The sequence below is a fragment of the Platalea leucorodia genome (assembly GCF_965183815.1).
Source record: "Platalea leucorodia genome assembly, chromosome: W".
Classification (NCBI taxonomy): domain Eukaryota; kingdom Metazoa; phylum Chordata; class Aves; order Pelecaniformes; family Threskiornithidae; genus Platalea; species Platalea leucorodia.
The window spans coordinates 46,098,242-46,117,756 of record NC_138859.1 but is presented as its reverse complement, the minus strand read 5'-3'; the positions used below and the strand labels follow the sequence as shown (position 1 = coordinate 46,117,756).

Below are 19,515 nucleotides of genomic sequence, written 5' to 3'. Positions count from 1 at the left end.
CCTGCAATAGCCACGGCTTATTGCTCTCCCCTTCTGCTTACCTCAGCACTGGTCTCAATTAACGCAGATCCTTAATGATAACTATTAATGGGGGGGGAGGGGAAAGCAGTTCCCCCTCCTCTTATCCAATAAGTAATGCTGATGCCCGATTAAAAACAGCTTACATGTGAGTTGTGATGGGGTAACTAATAAAACTTTCATATGTATTTCAAACTTTTACTTTCAAAACACTAACATATCTACTAAATGCAAAATTATGTTTATGGCTTCAGGAAAAGATTCAAAGAATCCTCTTTTTTTAAAATAGCGGATGACTAAGTCAATTTTTTGATACTGTGTTTCTGGTAACGCTGTTCAAGAAACATTACAAACGGAAAGAAACAGCTTAAGCTAGACAATGGCCTGCGTTAAACAAACATTTTTCTTGGTAGAAACGAAGCAGCAATTGGTACAGAACGTGAACAGGCCCCGAGGAGAGCAGGAGGGAGGGAGGGAGGCCAAGGGCTGCAGCGCAGCCCCCCAGCGCTGGCGGCTGCTCGCTCCGCGTTAAGCGGGGCCCTGAGCCGCACGGGTACCCCCCAGGTAAGCGTCTAATTCACACTTGATTTAAACATACCAAGGCAATTAAAGTGTTTTGATAAACATTTTGGAAGGCTTTAATTTTTGTAAAAAAGTTAATTTAAAATTTGAGCTTTTTTCCAGTTCAAAACTTTTATCTACAGAATCCTCGAGTTATTTCACGTCTTCTGAGCAGCCTGAAATCTGCAACTGTGAGAAGTAACTTAAAAGATCAGATTTAGAGTAAGAAACCTGTATCCAATTGATGGCATTGCCCCCTAATAATCATATATCTGGCACTCACCAAATTTTCCTGTCTCATGAATACTAATAAAATCTGCAAAGGACCCTGCCCTACTTATCCTGAAAGTCCCTTCAGTCACCCCCATCGCCGCTTCCCGTGATCTGTGTGGAAGCTTATTAAGAAAGTAAGAAACCAAGTGCTGTGGATATTCACCACCACATCAGATTAACCGAGCTAATCATTCGGACAATTTACTGGTAGAAGTCTGGCGTTAGTTCCAGGAGCCCAAGAGAACAGACTGCCAGCTGACACGGAGGAGAGCGCGCTTTGGAGAAAAGCTGGCCAACGTCAGCTCTGCACAGTCCCCTTCAACCAGCTGGTGGGTATCACACAGAATCCGTTTTGAAAGAACCGACGGAAAGAGTAAAGAAGAGAAAAAGAAGGTATGTTAGCACGCCTGCCGAACCAAGGGCAAATCAAGCCAGAGGGATGGCTTTCATGGAAGATTTAGCCCGAGACATACATGCAGCTGTTAGCACGCTTTGCTGTCCTGCCTACCAGCACCTCTGGGCTTCTGCAGAACTGCTGCGGATCACCAGGCTGTCTCAGGTGTGTTACAGACCCCCCCGGAGCTCACGGTAAAGCCAGACGTGCCAGGATTACGCCCTATACCAACAAACTCCTCTGCTCACCTTGGAGCCAGCTCAGTAGGTGAAGTAGGAATCAGACAGAGTTAAAAGTGCAATGATGACGGCACTGGTGAAACGCTGCTGCTACATGGAAGGACGGGTTTTGTCACCACTCTCCTTGTGCTCTGAAAACAGATGTAAGGAAGCGTACAGCTGTGCTCTTCACCTCTCCCTTCCAACAGCATCAGGAATTAGCTATTAGTTTGAGATGCCAAGGCTTCCCTGACATATCTGGACTTTGCACTCTCCATTTCCAGTGCGATGATGCACACTGGAAGGGATTGTGGCCAGTGTCTCCTGATGGCCAGCGGGAGATGCTCAGCTGCCTCATCACGCCGGCTGCTGAAGAGGTGGGAAGAAAGCCATGCAACATGCCCAGGGCGCTCACGCGGACAATCAAGGGAAGAGAGGGCTACGCACAGCTCTGCAGCTCGGTGGTCATCTCGGCCAAGACTGCAGGAGAGCAAAAACGCTCAGTGACATGGGACATATCCGTATACAGCAGTTCTTCTGGACCCATTTTCTGGTTACATTAATAAGTCATGATCCAAATGACTTCAGCTAAAACAAGATCGAGCAGCCCACATTTCCTATTTGCCTGCATAATATAGCTGTTTATAAAATAAATCTGGCCATCTCAGCTTCCATAGGACAGCAGTCTCAACAAAAAATACCGGAACATACGATGTTGTCAGCTACTAGAACTGGGCAATAACCCCAGAATTTCAGCACGGACAACGAACAGCCAGGTATAGCTAAGCACGTGGCTCTGCCAGCGGAGTACTGAGCGACACTGCAGACCTAGCAGGAAGAAACCTGTGCTACCTTCTCCAAAATTCACATCTTGTAAGGACTAAAGGTAACAGCTTTTAGAAACAACAACAAAAAAATATATTTACACACACACACACACAAAAGAATAAGGCAGATTCAAAATACAGATATTTTATCCAAGCTTTACATCAAGACTATTGAAATTCAATGAGAAATAATAGCTGACCACATAGTACACGGAATAATAAAGAACATTACCAATGAACTTTTCTGAAAAGAAAGACTTTGTAATTTAAACATTTTTAATTCCAAGCACTCATTTCAACATTATCCTTAAGTATATCCTCTTCTAGGTCACTGGCAACTGGTAAGAAAATATGTATCTTATTTACACATCAGAAAACTGTAAATACCTCAAACATAAGCACCATGGCATTTTGTGGAGAAAAAACCCAAACCAACCCTCAGTGGATTTTCTCTGTGACTTCTATAGTAGATAAGTACACTGCTATAAACCCCAACTTTCAAAAATCAGATTTTTTCATTTATTTCAGAGCAGGGGTATCCCCTAACTTTAGGCTTTCGCTATTAACCCATCTGTGGCACCCATTCAGTTCCAGTGAATGAAGACAGTAGGGCTCTATATACTTTGAGTCCTTCATTAAACTATTGATCCCCTCAGCATTATCCATAATGTTCCAGCAGCTCAGCATGTCAACCGATGCAGAGCTCGCTGCTCTTTCCTTTCAATAACTTCCACACTTTATGGGGAGGAAGTCACAATGATTTATTTACCTGACATTTCCCAGTCCGGATGTCGTAGAGGGCCACTGAACCATGGCGAGCTCCCACTGCTATTCTGTGACTCCGCTCGTAATAGCTGACCATGTAGAACCTGAATTGAACATTATAACAAGTAACAGGTGAGATCTGACCTGCCTGCATGATGGCAAAATTAATTTGCAATGCCATTGGGTAATTAACATTAGTGCTAGAACAGAGATTTGATTTAAAAATCCATCAGCTGCCAGTTTTCATACTTGGCATTCAGCAAACAAAGCCAATTGATGTTTGATACATTACCGCAGAATCGTATCAGATTTATTTAGTTTTATTACACAGTGTTGAGCACTTCCATTGAGTTTGGGAATAATCTATGCGATAATCACCAGGTCCCTGAATGTCCACGTGTGTATCTTGTTTACAGTGGAACACCACAATCATGCTGGATGGCGCACGGTTAAACAGGACCATCTCAACACCCTGAGTGATTGCAAAGCACTTTTCCTTGAAAATCAAATGGGAAAGAATGAGAGAAAGCATAGGGAAAAATATGCAAACTCATAAATTGTTGTTTGGCATGGGGGGGGGGGGGTGGGGGAGAAGGAAAATTTATCAAACACTCTAATAACATCCTTCGGGTGAAAAGGAACTGAGAAGCATGCAATAGTCCCTAACATTCAGGCATCAATTTGAATTCAAACAATTGCAAAACTCAAGGGATTTCTACACCTTGAAACACAAGAGAGTCAAAATCCTTATTTTAAATTCAAATATTTGGGAATATCATCATGCCATTCTTCTAAAAGGGACAGCAGACCTGTGAAAACTGCCGACTGCATTTCCAATTAAATTTTAATTTTACAGTTAGATTTTACTATAACAACGTCTGCCAGAGATTTCTAGAATCAGTCTATAAAAACATGTTGCTGACCATATTTATGGCTTCAAACAGCAAATCTTACAATGATCTATCTCCTTGTTCTTCAGGATTCCCAGAGTGCCATAGCAACTGCTCTCATACAGGTAGGGTACACTTGTTCTGCAGTGCAGGATAGCAGTCGGGAAGAAAAACAGCATGAAACATGGTGTTACGGGGGGAAAAAAAATAGAAAAAAAAAAAAGAAAATCGCTAGTTGTTGTGCAGAAGAAAGGGCAAGACTAAGCAGCTCAGATGCACTTTTGCATCCCTGTCCATCCGTCCCCGAGAACGCCTGCCATGCCCATCACCCCTCCCCGGCTCACCGCCTGCAGTTTCGCCCTCGGACTCTCAGGGTACCTTCCATGAAACATTTCCCCTTGCCCTTCAATACCGTCCCTTGCGCTTCCCCCTCCACGCCCTCGCGCGAGCCCCCGTCCCCTCCTGGAGGAGGGCGTGCCACCCCACGTCCTCGGAGCGAAGCGGGGCAGAGGCGGGCAGGCCCCTCCGGCGCTGCGCCGTGCCGCGGCCCCCAGCACCCACGGCCGGGTGCCTCGGCCCAGGCTCACCAGCTGCACCCGCACGGAGGGTGCCGCAGCAGAGGGACGCAGGTGACTTCACGCAAGACCAAAGGGAAGGCGCCGACCGTGACGGACCCGGCAGCCCTGCTGGCAATTCCCACGCGAGAGGACAAGACAAAGGCAAAACCTACTGGGCCACGCCAATGATTCCTTATCTCACTGGGACTCTGCCAGGCACGGCCAACCAACACCGCAAAGAGCTTCGTGAAAGCCTCCCAAGCCGTCAGACGCGCTGTCCCGCACCACCACGCGCTGGGGCCAGCACAGAACCCTCCCTTCCCAAAGCGCACGAGCAGGATGACGGGCAGCTCTTCCACACTCCCTTTTCTTGGGATATGGAAGTCTTTCCATACCAGCTCTGTTCCTTCCTTTTGCAGCCATCTGCCTCATCAATCTGCTTTTCATATTCCTTTGGTCAGTGGTGGCCACGCAACTTATTTATTTATTGTTGAATAATAATAATAATAATAATAATAATAATAATAATAATAATAATAATAATAATAATAATAATAATAATAATAATAATAATAAGTTTCTCATTTATTATTAAGACAACAAAAAGGAGTGCTTCGAAGAAAAACCAAAAGCTGTTGGTAAATAGCTAGGGAGCAGGAGAGGCAGGAGGCAGTCACGAGAAAAAAAGCAGAGGAGAGAGGTAGTGCTGTGGGCAAGCCGGTACCCGCGGGGGCTGAAGCCCGCCGGGCACGGTGAATAAGGCCCGGGACTGGAATAAGTGAGCATTCGCATTTTTCACCATTGCATGTCAAAATGCAAACACCTCCACCATTAAAGTGGTGCCCCAGGTGAACTGGGAGGGGGCTATTTTAAAGGCTATTTTATATAGCCAGCAAATTCAGGATTTATATATAAACTTATAAAAAAACCCACACACTGCTTGATCATTACAAGTAAAATGGACTACAACAGAAAGTTTCTATATAAAATGTTTTATCTCCCCATTAATTCTATCACACTACTGAACGGGCACAGTCCACTTGTCTCCTCCAATACATTTCGGAAGAGAATATCCCATACTATTACATGTGAGCAAACAGCATTTCTCTCCTTACGGCATTTAAATGCCCATTTAGACAGAGCGCCGAGTCAGTATTTTTCTTTGAAAAGAAGAATCCATCAGACTACATAACAACAGAGGGTCTGGGGGACAAAAGCTTCAAGGAAATAGATGTTTTTGAGTTTCATTTTCTAAAAAAATTCCCCCTTAAACTGACATTCAGTTGTCAGCCCTTTAGCCTCATTCTTTATCTTTTAGTTAGCTTGGCATTGCTACAACCACTCACAGATTTAAATATTTTAATCCTCTGCACTCCTTTCTAAAGGTCTGTATGGTAGAGTTCAATAGCGAATGATAGGCCAGCACACATTTAGACTATCCTACAAATTCATTTTTGCAAGCCTAGCTGGTGCATCCATATCCATCGTCGGCATCTTAATGGAGACCCCGCTCGGAGCGCTGCCCCATTACTGCTCTGCAGAGAAACCTCCGTCGGCCAGCAGACCATTGCTTCCAGCTTTTGGAGGAACTCTGCTGGAACCGCCGGAACCGTGCTGCTATGGCTGGTTCCAGCTAATCCTCCGCAGTAACGGACGAGCTGTGGCCTGCACAGAGCCTTTCCCCCCATCTTTTCCAAAGGAAAACCGGGTACGTGAAGATAAAGATGGTCCGGTGCCCCCCGCGATCTCCTCCCCGCCCCAGTCTCTTCCACGCGCGCCTTCGGGCCCTCTGGGTGTCGGGCAGCAGGCTGGCCGCCCGGCTGGCACGCTGCAGGGCGGGAACCCGGCGTAAGCAAGCTGGGTTAGCGACTGGAAAGGAGAACGATCTCTCCTCTTCCACCAAATACTAGCGGGCACGCTTGGAAACGGGGCTGCTGGGGCTGGATCGCCTTTAGCCTGATGCTGGAGCAGCCAGCAGCAGCAGCACTGTGGTTCGGTGAAGGCCCCCCAGCTGTTTTAAAACCTGAATATAGCCATATAAAACACTTGTTATTTTAAATTGAATCTATCTTCCCGTGTGAGAGTAAGCCGTTACACAGACCGCTTTAACTCAGCAGCTAAACTCATGTACTAAAGACATGACCTGACCAAGCAGAGGCCATCAGGGACCACTCAGCTGTAATGCAACTGCTGAATCTGGAAAATGCTCAAACAGAATTTTGCAGCCTTCAATATCATCCTTCACAATTTTAAAGAATTCAGAAATATTTCATATTTGTCGCATTGTATTTCAATGCTTATTTTATTTTGATAAGAAATGGATTCGCACAGAGCATGCCGAAAGGTATTACGATCCTCTATAAAGAACAACACTTACGGGAAAAACAAATAGGCACCATAATCATATGCTGTAAGACACGATATCCAAAAATACCCACGGCCACGGATTTACCTCATCACCACCCATCAGGATTGAGTCACGCTCACAGCAATTAACAGCATGACTGCTACATTTGTACAACAGTAAAAAAAATCCTGAAAACCCGAGAGGAATGCTAATCAGGTACTTTAACCCAGCACACCGCAGCTCCCAGCCCCGGGTGTAACGTGCTGCTGAAACAGGGACGTCGCTTCCAGGAGGCCGCAGAGGCACCAACAGTTTGCCGTTATAACCACGAGCCGGGTCCTTCCACAACGTCCTCCGAGGAAGAGCTCGCACACCCGGCACCGAGACACCTGACTGATTTTGCCACAACAGGGGTGCACGCAATGCAGTGCAGCCGAAAGAGCACTGCGATATTAAAAGAATTAACAATGGGATTCTGTCAAAGTGCTTCCACTTGGAATCTCTCCAGAGATTCAAGCACTCGCTAAAATCTGATGAAAATTTCCACTGGGCTGAACGATCCCATCGGGGGGGTGCTGTATCATTTTTACAATGGCTATAACTATGTAGAATAGGCAATATGACTAGTAATTTAACAAAATTTTAAGATAATGTAGAACTATAAAAATACAACAGGAATAGGGAGATTTTTGCACTAATTCCCACTTACCCTTGCGTTTACATTTTAAGGCAAGCCTTTAAAGTATCGGGAAGAAGGAAGATTGCCTCTATCAGTATCCTACCTGTCAACAGGATAATTGTTCTTTTCTTGAAACTATTCAATATTTTAATAGCTTATTAAATTAAAAGGTAATGGTCGACAGATGATTATTATAATTTATTGGTTGTACCAGTTTAACAGTATAACTGCGATATTTATCATAGTCTAAAGGTACTGTAAATGTTCCCATTTCATAAATCACATTTTACTATGCAAAAGTACCATTTGAAGCGTGAAGTAGAACTAGCCCAGGACAAAGACGACTGACCAGGCCGAACTCCCGCCGAAGGGCAGCGGGAGCCGGCGGCTGAACTGCGCTCGTGCCTTTCGCGCCCTCCCAACTGCCAAGTCACCGACAACGCGAGCACAAGACAGCCACTGCGCTTCCCTTGCCCTTTGATTTTGTGCAAATTCATACTTGCTATTTTACCGAGCTGCCTGTCGCCGCAGATGGAGAGCTTTAAACGCTGCCGAAGCCGTTTCCACGCGCCGCAGCGCGGGGCGGCTCTAAGCAGCCAGCACTGCTCTCCACGCTTTGCGAGGTTTCATTTCAACCGAACCTCCTGCGCCCAGCGCGAGCATCCCAGAAACGTTTCTAAAACCGGGGGGAGAGGGCGAGGGTGCTACTCGCTGCCTACGACGACAATTTTGGAGCACAACCTGCTCCCTCGGCGGACGCCTGGGAGACAGCCAGAGGGCAGAGAAAGCAAGGCTCTAGTCCAGGAAGGCACCTGGTACTTTCTGTTCCTTATCGTCTCCATTTCACTGACCTTTCCTATGGGGTGGCACTGCTACGTGCCTGTGCGAACAGCTCAGAAGGACCTGGAGGTACCTGGTCAGGAGATGATCTCCTCCGATAACTACGCCCTCCTGCCAGCTACTAGGCGGATTACAGCAGTTAGCTATTGCCATAAAGGAAATAGCATTTATTCTCAAAATTCTCCATAAGAGCACATTTCGGGGAACAAAACACCGTCAGGTTTAAGCTTCCTATGAATGAAAAGTTTTTTTGCTATTTGGCTAAACTCCTGGTACGAGAGCAGGCTTTGCTGAAGGACTGTGCTGCTGACAACAGACCCCGAAACGCGAGTAACGAGCTCCTGCTTTGACAAGCCCTGGCTCCTCAGCGCGCCGGGAGATCTCACTCTGACCTTACCCCGGCTGCTCGCGGCTTGGTCTGAGCGTCCTAATGGACAGCAGCCAGCTGCACGGTGTTTACGCAGCCACCGCGACGCAGGCCGCCCGCACGGGGTGTCTCCGAATGCCACCACGCCCCCCGAACCACATCCTTATTTTCTGCTGTCCCCATTTCTTTGTTCCCCAGTCGCTTTGATGGTGGCAGCTACGGCACTCAGGCAGGCTGCGCATATTGGAATCCAACTTATTACTCAAGTACCTTATTCTCATTTTTAACGATGAAGATATTGATAAATCCTTTGGAGGAAGCTGCTCAGCTTGTGTGGCTGTTCTAATGGTAGCTAGGATATATGGAGGGGTAGCGGGACAGAATTTCTCATGAGATTACACAATATTTTCCTCTTTATGGACTTTTAAAATATCCAGGCTTCAAGGAGTGGTTAATGCTTTTCTCTTCTGATGCACATCTCTGTCAGACGTGGCAGAGAACTAAAAGCCTACAAAGGCTTACGGGTGAGCTAAAACCACTCTTCTCATTTGCTCTTTTAAGTGGCAAGAACCATGTAAAAGATTGTTTCGCTCTTAAGTAAGAAATCCATCCTGCTGGTGACCCTATGATTTACGTGACAGTATTCTTGGAGGAAGAGCTCACCTGCAGATGGCTGGAAAGCATTCCTGAAGACCCTTCTTCTTAACTAAAGATCCTTCAAGGCAATACATGATGATGTCCATAACCTTGGAAACAAAAGTTAAAATCATTTAATGTACTGTATTTTATGTTTCATAATACAGGTTCTAACAGGCAAAACTAGAGAATTGCTGTGCTTGACTGCATCTTAGATATCTAACTTTAAGATACAACTGGGATAAAACAAACAAGAACTGTCTTGCACGTGATAAGAGTTTACAACAGCAATGGTACTGGCAACTGGAACCAGAGTACCTGTGAAGAGTCATGGAACAACAAACTACTGGTAGACATAAGCTATTGGAGCTCTGTCAGTAGCTCTGGGGTGAAAAAGGCCTCTGGGCATCAGTATCAAAGTTACAAATCTGTTACATCATCTGTACCATTCTTCAACAATATTCATCAGCATCAGTGAATGCAGCAGATGAAAACATCCACGTGATCCCCCAGCGTGCCCAAGCACAGGGCCACGAGCACGCCGTACCTCCAGCAAATTCTCTTGCTTGGGTTTTTTCTCCCACAAGGCAATTTAATGCAATTTAAATGCAATTTAAGCTCTTAAAGTTCAAAAAATGAGCTGGGTGGTATACAACAAATCCTCTTCACACACAAAAAGGTTTATGGTCTCCAGGCTAACACATCATTCACTGCTGCATCAAACCCACAAGCAGATACGGCAGAGCAGCCTTACCTCCACAAGAAGGTCCACAACGTCGGTCGGCATCTTCTCAATAAGTATCTCAATGACTCGCAGGATCTCTCCTTTGGCCCGAGCGAGGGTGGTGGTGTGAATATTCTGCTGAGACTGCGTGTTCGCTGCGAGGGCAGTGTGTCTGTGCACCTACCAAAGAGCAGGGTTACACGTGGAGACTGTGACTCTCCAAGTATTCTCCACCTGTGCTTACTGTTATACACATGTGTTACATTAAGGAAGTCTGTACTCTGCAGAATGCTTTGCTTTACTTTGAGACCTATGGATTACTCCTCCCTCCCCCGTTACTCATCATCAGTAGAGTCACTAACGGTTATCCTTGATGCAGTTTTTAAACAAGGGCTTACCTGCTTTAAGTAATTCTTAATCTCATAAAACTAAAGGTCAAGATAAGCAAATGCCTGGGTCTTGATTACATGATTTTCACATACTCGAACATCCGTCTTTAGGCATTAGGCAGCTGCTTTATAAAGGTCTTTTTTTGGCCAGCCGCTGAACACGGTCCATCCTATTGCTTTAGCTCAGCCAAAGCTCCGGGCTGCATCCGGGTTCACTCAGACAGACCGTGCCCAGCTCCACTAACCTCACAGCAGCGTCCCCTCCTCCCGCTCCAAAGCCCAGGGCTAAGCCTCCACTCCGTTTTAATTCATACTTAATGGGGTCACGCGTGCATCGCTTAAAGAAAGCGGGATTTTACACATTGCTATTGGAAGTTTCTATAACCAGGGTACGACAAATTAAGACAGACACGATTCATCAGTTAAATATCGCTCCTGCCGTAAATACTGGGCAATTTGGATATCTGCAGGCATACAAATATTACACTTGCTGTCGCCCTTTTTGGGGAGGAAGGGAGGGACGTTCGATCCTCTGTCTCCATTCGTAAGCCTGGAGCCTCACAGCTCGGGGGGAAAGCTGCGGCAGCCGAGGCGACCGGCCCTGCTCACCTCCTTGGCGATGGTGGTGATGAAGGCGGGTGGTCTGGCGGTGGCGATGAGGGAGAGAGCGTGCCGTGCCGAGCGGGCAGAGTCGGCGGCCGGGCTCAGGGGCAGCCCCATTGTGATGCTAAACAGGCACCAGACAAAGAGGGGAGAAAGAAAAGGAGCATTAGAAATATAGAGTGAAAAGATTAGAAACAGCTTATAATGTCAGTTCAAGGTCAACGGGAGCACTCAAACAGTTAGAATATAATGGACTTCCAACAATGAGCAGTGATTAGGAGTCAGGGTGTTCTATCATCAAATACAAAATCGAATAATTAACCATGAAGATTGAAAACAGTATGTGCATCTGTCCAAAGTGTTAAAAAGGCCTTGTTAACAAATTATCTGTATGTGCTGAATACATATCACCCAACTGAGGACAAGGCAAACGAAGAATGTCTCCCCAAGAATTTATGGTTTATTCTTTCACGACATTTTAAACCCAGGCTGAAAAATACCCTTTTCATAGTAATTCTCCTTAATTCAGCTAAGTGCTGGTTATAGGAGAGCAAAACAAGAAGCTTCTTGAAGAACGAAACCCACCAAATCTATTCGGTTTAATTTTCTTTACTGCATGACTCAGTTGCAGCAGCATGATGAGATGACAGACAGCCCCACACCTTCTGCTTTCTGATTCCTGAAATTATTCAAATGCTCTTCAGAATTTCTAACACTGAGGTTTTCACTGCAATTCTTTGAATCACACCAAGGGATTAACTGGCATCTAAATTTGCCATACACAACGCTTTTATTTGGTATGACAAGATAAATGCAAGAAACAACAAGGTAATAACAAGTACCCCATAACTATATTAAGAAAAATAAAACCTAGTATTTGGTAATTGAGAGAATACGTACCTGACAAAGAAGATACATAAGCTTATTTTTGTCTGAAAGCTTCCTTTCTTAAACTCGTACTATTTAACTACCACTGGTGCGTACGTCACAGCAGAGCCCGGTTTCTTTAGGCTGGTTGTACCTTATCCAGCAACGCCTCAAACCCCTCTGCGCTCCCATCCACGGGCCACCCAAGGCGCTCCCAGTCCACGGCCCAGAGCACGGGCACCTCTCCAGGCTGGCGACTTCGTGCCTTTAGTAAATCAACCTGACGCATAACGATACACCTGATCTGTGTCTAAATACAAGAGTACGGGACTCGGCAGCACGCAAAGGCACTCGGACGACGAGGGAGGAGCGGCGTTGCGGCCAGGCAGTATTTCAGCGCTGGCTTCGATGCACTGCAGGCACACAGGTCTCCCTGGGAGAGGACATTTGACCAAGGGAAACTGCAGCAGTGTGGGGGGAAGAAATGCTGGGGAAAGAGCTATGGGGAAGACAGGGAGGAACGTGCTCCGATACGGAACCGGGCTTTGACGGGGGGGAGGGAACACCTGGGGAGCCGTGAGCATTGGGATGAACCCGAAACATTCAACCTATTCCACCGAGGAAACTCTCTGACATGACTTGCAGCAAGGAAAGAGACCACAAACCAGCTTGCCAGCTCTAAAACATTTTAAACTTTTCCTATAACATACAGTCTGATCAATCCTGCTGCTATGAGCGCACTTCCACCAAGCAGCAAGCAGTAGCCCTTGAAGGCTTTTTAAATAAAACGAAAAAAAGACAAAACAAAAGATCATTTCTTTTGGTCATTCCTGGTATCAGTCCACCATTTGAGTATGCTGCAATTCCTCATGGATTTTGCTAAGTCATGAAAAATGATCTTTGCGAATGCATTAAAACCCCTCCTCAGCTATCCCTTCTCTGTGCTGGTTTGCTTAGAGATTAAGCAAAGGTATTAACCTGTGAACAGCATACATAGGTTTACTCTTTCTCCGTGGAAACGCGGGACTTTCCCGCACGCGGCCATCGCCGTTTCTGAGGCTCAGGGAGGGAGCGGATCCCCCACGCCGCGCAGGAGGTGGCTGCTCCCCAGCACGCGTAAGCGAACGGCACGGACCGGCCCACACGCAGGCACCGAGTTTTAAAGCAGCTCCTACACCTTAGCTGGTTATAGTACTGGTATACGTGAAAGCTGAGTGTTAATAAAAGCGAAGCTTTTTGTTAAAGCAACTCTGTCATTCAAGTGCACGTTAACAATACAAGGTAGTTTTATTATATGAAAAAAGATACAATCTGCAGCTTTCTCTACCATCGGTGTGATTTCAAATGGTTTAATGCTTTGACGGATGTACACGAGATAAAAATACATCCAATAAAATGAGTACCAGTCCAGTGAAATAATCTTATCTAGAATCTGCAGTTGCAGGAGATGCCACGCATTTCCAAACGCCGAGGCTGGCCCCGTTGGGTAAGTTACGGCTGGTTACCGCGTACAATGCGGTGACAAGAGCGCGCCAGAAAGCGCCGCGAGCGGCCCCGTGCCGCCGGCAACCCCAACCAGACACCTCTCGTTCCGCAGCCTTCGCGCGCCCGCGCAGCCCCGCCGCTGCCAGAGGGATTACTCCTTCGAGTCAGGGCTGCCGCTTCCAGCTCTCCCGCTGCATTCATGTTACACGTTTGATGCTATTAGAACGGCCGAACGGGGACGTGCGGCTCCAAATCCCCAGCCCGCCCGCGCGACTTCAGAGGCTCAGCTGCGCCCGCCTCGCTCAGCCTACCTGGGAGGCAAAGGGCCAAAGGAGCTTTGTACTCCTCCAGACCTGCTGGGCTGCCTGGCGTAGCCCTTACTTACACCCTCGAGGAGCCTCGAGGCTTCTTTAAACCAGAAAGCTGCCAGCAACCTCTATGGCAGGCAGGCCACAGAAAATAAAAGTGGAGTCATGGAGAAGAGTATAATCGTTCCCGACTTCTATCCCTTTAGCATCTCTATATGCTTCCAAACTTGTAAAAACTGGTTTATCAGGGTCAACAAAGTTCAATCTGCTCTGAAACCAGAGTTGGACACAGCTTGCTCTGAAAAGAAACGAGGGAAAGGAGAAATGGAAACAACCCAAAAGACGTGGCAATCGCAATGCACGTGCCTCGTATTCCAGGGGCACCAAACCCCCCAAACAGCACAGCCTCGGCATTTCCATCACGCTCTGCCGCAAAGCCCATGGAGTTCAAACCCACAGGGCTCAAAGTGGCAAGAAAAAGCATCAGTTCTCTTGTTCAAACTCCAGAAATATTTGGGTTAGTCTGTCTGTTCGCCTTGTGACAATAACATCTGAGAGCTTCTCTTCTTTCAGGCTAAACCAGAAAAATGACTTACCTTTGGCAGAAGTTATTCGGATGCTTCTTAGGCTAGACTTTACAAGGACAAGATTCGGAAGCAAGACGGGAGGAAATCTGCATTTCCAGAGCCAGGATGAAGAGCACAAAAGGTGGGTTTTTTCCCCCCAACACTTCAACAAGGGACACATGTGAAAATGTGAGTAAGAAAAGGAGCGTGAGGGGGCACTTCCCCAGATGCGCTGACAGCCTCCCCTTGGGCCCTGCTTGCAGGGGCTTCTCTTCCCCGGTGCTCTGAGACTGGTTTTTTTGTAAAGAGCAACAGAAGTGCACAAACCCAACGGCTTATTGCAAGGTCTGTTTATGCTCTTGTAGAGGATTTAGGTAGCATGCGGCACCTGACGTGTTACTTTACTTATTTCTTTAATTTAGAGAGAGAGGTGTCTACAGAGGACAACACATTCTCTGTTTCTTCTTCTTTTTTTTTTTTTAAAGTGTCCTTAAATATAATTCTCTATGCAATATCTGATTTTATGTTGTGGAAGCTTACAAACTAAATACTTTGCAACAAACAACTTCAAGGTTGTTAACGCATTCTCTGCCAAATGAACTACTTTTCCAGAGCAACAACAAGAGGAGGCACGGATCACCATTTTACAGACCTGAATTCGCATAAATACAAACCAAAGTTTGTTGTCACTTTCTTCCCCACTCCTCACCATCATCGTATGCATTAAAATGACTGAATGTGAAAACCAATAAAGTCTCTGCAACAACAAAGATGCCCCCACGGGCCTTTTACTTGTAAAACCACATTTGAATATAACTTTAAAAAATCCTGTACGGATGGTGCAGACAGAAGTGATGAACCAGGACGGAGGAGGTATCGGAGCCAGGCTTTCAGAGGGGCTCATTATCTCCTGAAAGCGAGCAAACCCCCAGCGCCTCAGGACTTTTTTCTCTCTAAAAAGGCTTCGTGTTTCTGCCAGCAGTATTTTTCCTTACAGGGTGCTTGGTAAAGCGTGCGTTTTCCTGAAAAGCAACAGGCTTTTCGTTCATTCATTAGCACGGCTCAGCAGTGGCAGTATGTGGGCAGAGATTACCCCCCGGGGCGGGCCAGCTGCTCTGCACTGTCCTCTTTCAGAGCCAGCCCTGCGCGATGGGACGGGCACACCGCACCAAGCCCCGGGACAAAACCGAAGCAGATGCAACGCTAACGTACGGGGGGAAACGCTGCCTTTCACACCCAGGCTTCTGTTCTTGTATTGATGAGTTTTAGGACTTCTGTACGTCCAGCAAGAGCCGGCAGCGCGTGCTGTCCCTCTTGTCCTCATCCTGCCCCCCGACTTCCCACTGCACCGTAAGCAGACGTTGGAGGAATCACTTCTGTTCGTCTAACAGACAAAATGGATGCAGCTTGTCCTGTAACGCATGCCTTTAACACCAGAGATGACACTCTACCTGCGAACCACAGTAAAAAGCTTAGATTTATTACTGTATTTATTTGTGCCCTTGATTTGTGCCTTTTAGCTCATTTCTAGGGGGCCAGTATCCTGCATCATCAGGGAATGATGCTCTCCCCCTTCCCAAATCCATCACCAACTTCCCTCCCTCCAGTAACCTGAACATCTCGCGTTTTTTGGGAACCGCTACACTATTCGAATAATGTTTTCAATGAAATACAGATTATTTTAAGAGATAACATGTTTATATGTTTAGCACAAGTTATCACAACGTCAGAGTAATGTTTATGTACTTCCCTATCTACCAAAAATAAGGAAGATGCATTCAAAAAGCTGACTCTTAAGACAAGTGGGGAAGAACAAGCTCCCTGGGCAGAGCTGTAGGTCATACCGAGGAAAAAGGCAGGCAGAAAAGGTTTCGATGGCGGTGAACAGAAAATGTAGCAACTGGACCTCTACATTTCTTGACTTCCATAAAGCGATGCCAGATGAAAACTTTGTGGGACTACCAATGTGACATTTCAGCATAAAAGGTAATGGTCTTGATTAATCTCTCTTTACTACCTGGACTCAAAGGAGGAGGCCAAGCACTGACCCAGCTGGTCGCCCCGAGATCCGAGCGGACGTGTTTCCCAGGGATCTGCTGAAGGGTGCAGAGACGGGGCCGCCTCGCCTTTCAGGGAAAGCCGCTACTCTGCGAACTGGACATTCAGCCCCCTTTCTCTCCTCTGGCCGGAGGCTTCGCTTTGATGCCCTGAAGCCAGAGGGAGGGGAAAGGGGAAGACGGGTATATCCCGTCTTATTTAACAGACACCTCTACATCAATACGCCTCAACAACCCTCTTGTTGATAGAGGCAGCCTTGAAGTGGTGGCTGAACGAACGGGAGGAACCAAACTCCCTCTGCGGCATAAAGCCGGCGAGTGTGGTACTCCTCTTCCTCCTCCTCTTCCTCGTCCGCCACGAGAGGCTGCAGGTGCCGACGGACTGCTGCCCTCCGCGTGGTACAGCTGCAGCTCATCCAGCCTGGGCTCCAGCCTCCCGGAATCCGAGCTCTAAACCAGAACCGACAGGGACACAAATCCCTGCTATCTCCAGGTTTAAATCATTTCTGTAGTGGCAGCGCGTGGTAAGTTGCCACAGCACCTTCAGGACCAAGTACCCGGCTCACGTTTCTCCTTTAAAACCCTCAGTTTCAGCAATTGTTTACGCTACATTCTAAAAATGTTCCACCAACACTGCAAACTAGGGATGTCCCTACTATATATCCTATGGCTCTGCAGATAGAACCCATAAGAATATAAAAGTATAGTAAAGTTTTCCACTAAACACAATCAAAACTAAAGAGATTCAGCCTAATTATTTTAGTACACAGAGAGAGAGAGAGAGAGAGAGAGAGATAAAAAAACATATGGATCGATTAGAATGCAATTTGCTAATTTTGGAATATTATATCACCATCTATATCAAACTGTAGCTTGTAATTTAAAGAGCAAAAAATAACAGACAGCAATGATCCCTATCATCATCCATGCCAGGAAATCAAAGCCTAATAAATGCTAGAAAAATGCTCTTAATCCTCACAACTGAGCAGTTTCATTCGGTATGGCAGGCTAGCACAGTATAATCTTTGGGGACCAGGATGAACCGGGAGAGCGGAGGAGTTATAAATACCTGAGTTTTGGATAACAGCTCAGATATTTATTTAATTCAGAAGGGAAAAAAGAAAAACACTGCTATTTTTTTTTGGTCAATAAATGTGAAGCGATTTTTTTTTTTTTTTTAAAGCAGAAGCTTGACATAAAAGCTCTTTCATAAAACGTCCTTAACATCAGGGAGAGAAGCCAGGCGCTGTTATTGTGTACACGGTAAATCAGGCACAAAAGGGGCAGCTCAGCAGGGCACCGGGAGGGTAAGATGCACACTTAACCCCCTGCACACATTGTTGCTCTATTTCTTTCCATCTTCGTCTGTCTGCAGTCGGTACTGTATCTGTCATGAATGTAACAGGCCATTTTCAATCTAAATCTTGTTATGGATTAATAAGCAAACACTTTCTCGCTTATTATGCAATTTATCATGATGAAAATTGCATTGGGCTCCTCAAGGCTACATGCTGATACATTCATTTATTCAGTGCTCTGTAGACAGAGAGCCATACTAATCTTTATGACAGCTAAGGCTGTAATCGCAAGATGAAAATGACTTTCTGAAGAACTGTGTTTGCTTGGCTTCTGTAAGTCTGCATTTACATACAAGAGGGCTTAGGAGATTCTCCGGGAAGGCGAGCGTTTTGGCTTCTTTGGGCACACTCCAAGAACTAACTGAAGTTCAGACAAATAACAGCGGTCACCCAATTTGTACGTATTTCTCCAGAACCAGCCCCCTGCAACACACGGCAATCATTCATTCTTTAAATCTTGAGGAAATTAAGACTGCTATATAAAATTGGTCCTATCTGCCTTAGGATAACGTAAAAGAAAGTCAGAAACCTTAACACCCCCACAAATGGATGATAAAATGCATACCGGTATTAAGACAACCCCGGTCAGTTCCTTATTCATCTAGCATTTAAAATGTGTGTGTTTATAAGCAAACATTTGTAAACGCATTTGTGAAGTGAAATTCATTCATAACAGAGCAGTTTTCAGAACCGTAAGATCTGAAACCACGTTCTAAGGTTACATGCTACGGCGTGTGAAAGTGCTCGCGGCGTTAAATGTTATTGCTACAAGCAAAAGAAATTTTTGGCTAAAATAGAAAAGCAACTGAAAATACAAATACACAGTTTAAACACTTGACAATAATGCTTATAATTAAGATATCTGTAATCATGAGGCCATTGTACAGTTTCATAGATTGCAACATAAAAGAGCAGCATTTACTGTGATTTAGCAAACAATAGCCTTAGAATAAAACGGAAAACTGGCTAACTGTTAAAGGATTTTTTTTTTTTTAATATCTAAAGTAATATTATCATGGCAATGCCGTCAACAAGAGCATCTGTAAGCTAAGCAAACCCCCTCCTTCTGCTGAGCACAGCGTTCCACGTGCAGATGAATACCCCCCGGACCACCGGAGGCCTACTGCAGCTTTAAAATACTTTTCAAGTACTGCAGACGTTTCCTTCTCCTTCAACGTAAAACTCTCCCACACGCTTCAGGACACACCCAGAAAGCTTGACAGGCATGAGCAAGGCCGTCAAGTACAATATTACCTGATGAAAAGTGAACCTCTGCATTTCATGAAAAGAAATACAGTAAAATTAATACCTAAATAATCAATTACGATGGCCTCGGCAATTTCAGGCACCAGATTCCCCCCCCCCCCCCCCCCAGCAAAAACCTTGCAAAGAAAATATCACAGACCAGTCAGCCGTCTTCCTAAAGGAAGGAAATTCTTTCCCCATTAATGAACGGTTTCTCAATTACTGAACGGTTTACAAATGAACACTTAAGGGACACCACTCATTAAAATATTACGGAGAAAGCACTACCGAAATTAAAAACAAAGCATCAAATACGTTAAAAAACCCCTAGGGAATATTCAGACGGTGCTTGGGATGCCGGACAACGCACGCCGGCCGAGGGGCCGGCCAGCCCGCCAGCACAGGGGCCGAAGGCAGCGCTGCCAACGCGGTAACGGCCCGCGCGCGTACGAACGTCGACGTGCTTCACAGCAAAAACGTGCTGAGGCTTTATTAGAAGAAAGATCAATGATTTCTATATTTTATATGATGAAAATTATTA

The 19,515-nt window shown here is 45.9% G+C and overlaps 1 protein-coding gene across 7 annotated transcripts in view; it reads right to left on the bottom strand.

The window, feature by feature from the left end:
• Positions 1-19,515, bottom strand: part of LOC309601823 (WD repeat-containing protein 7) — a 147,603-nt gene that overhangs the window by 26,837 nt on the left and 101,251 nt on the right. For 6 of the 7 annotated variants that reach the window (XM_082334990.1, XM_082334988.1, XM_082334992.1 and 3 more), the window contains 4 exons: positions 11,095-11,212; positions 10,127-10,276; positions 9,400-9,482; positions 3,061-3,160 (listed from right to left, as the gene is read on the bottom strand). In XM_082334990.1, the coding sequence (XP_082191116.1) occupies positions 3,061-3,160; positions 9,400-9,482; positions 10,127-10,276; positions 11,095-11,212 (451 nt within the window). The remainder of the gene's footprint in view (positions 1-3,060; positions 3,161-9,399; positions 9,483-10,126; positions 10,277-11,094; positions 11,213-19,515) is intronic. The other variant, XR_014230586.1, reaches the window with a different exon arrangement.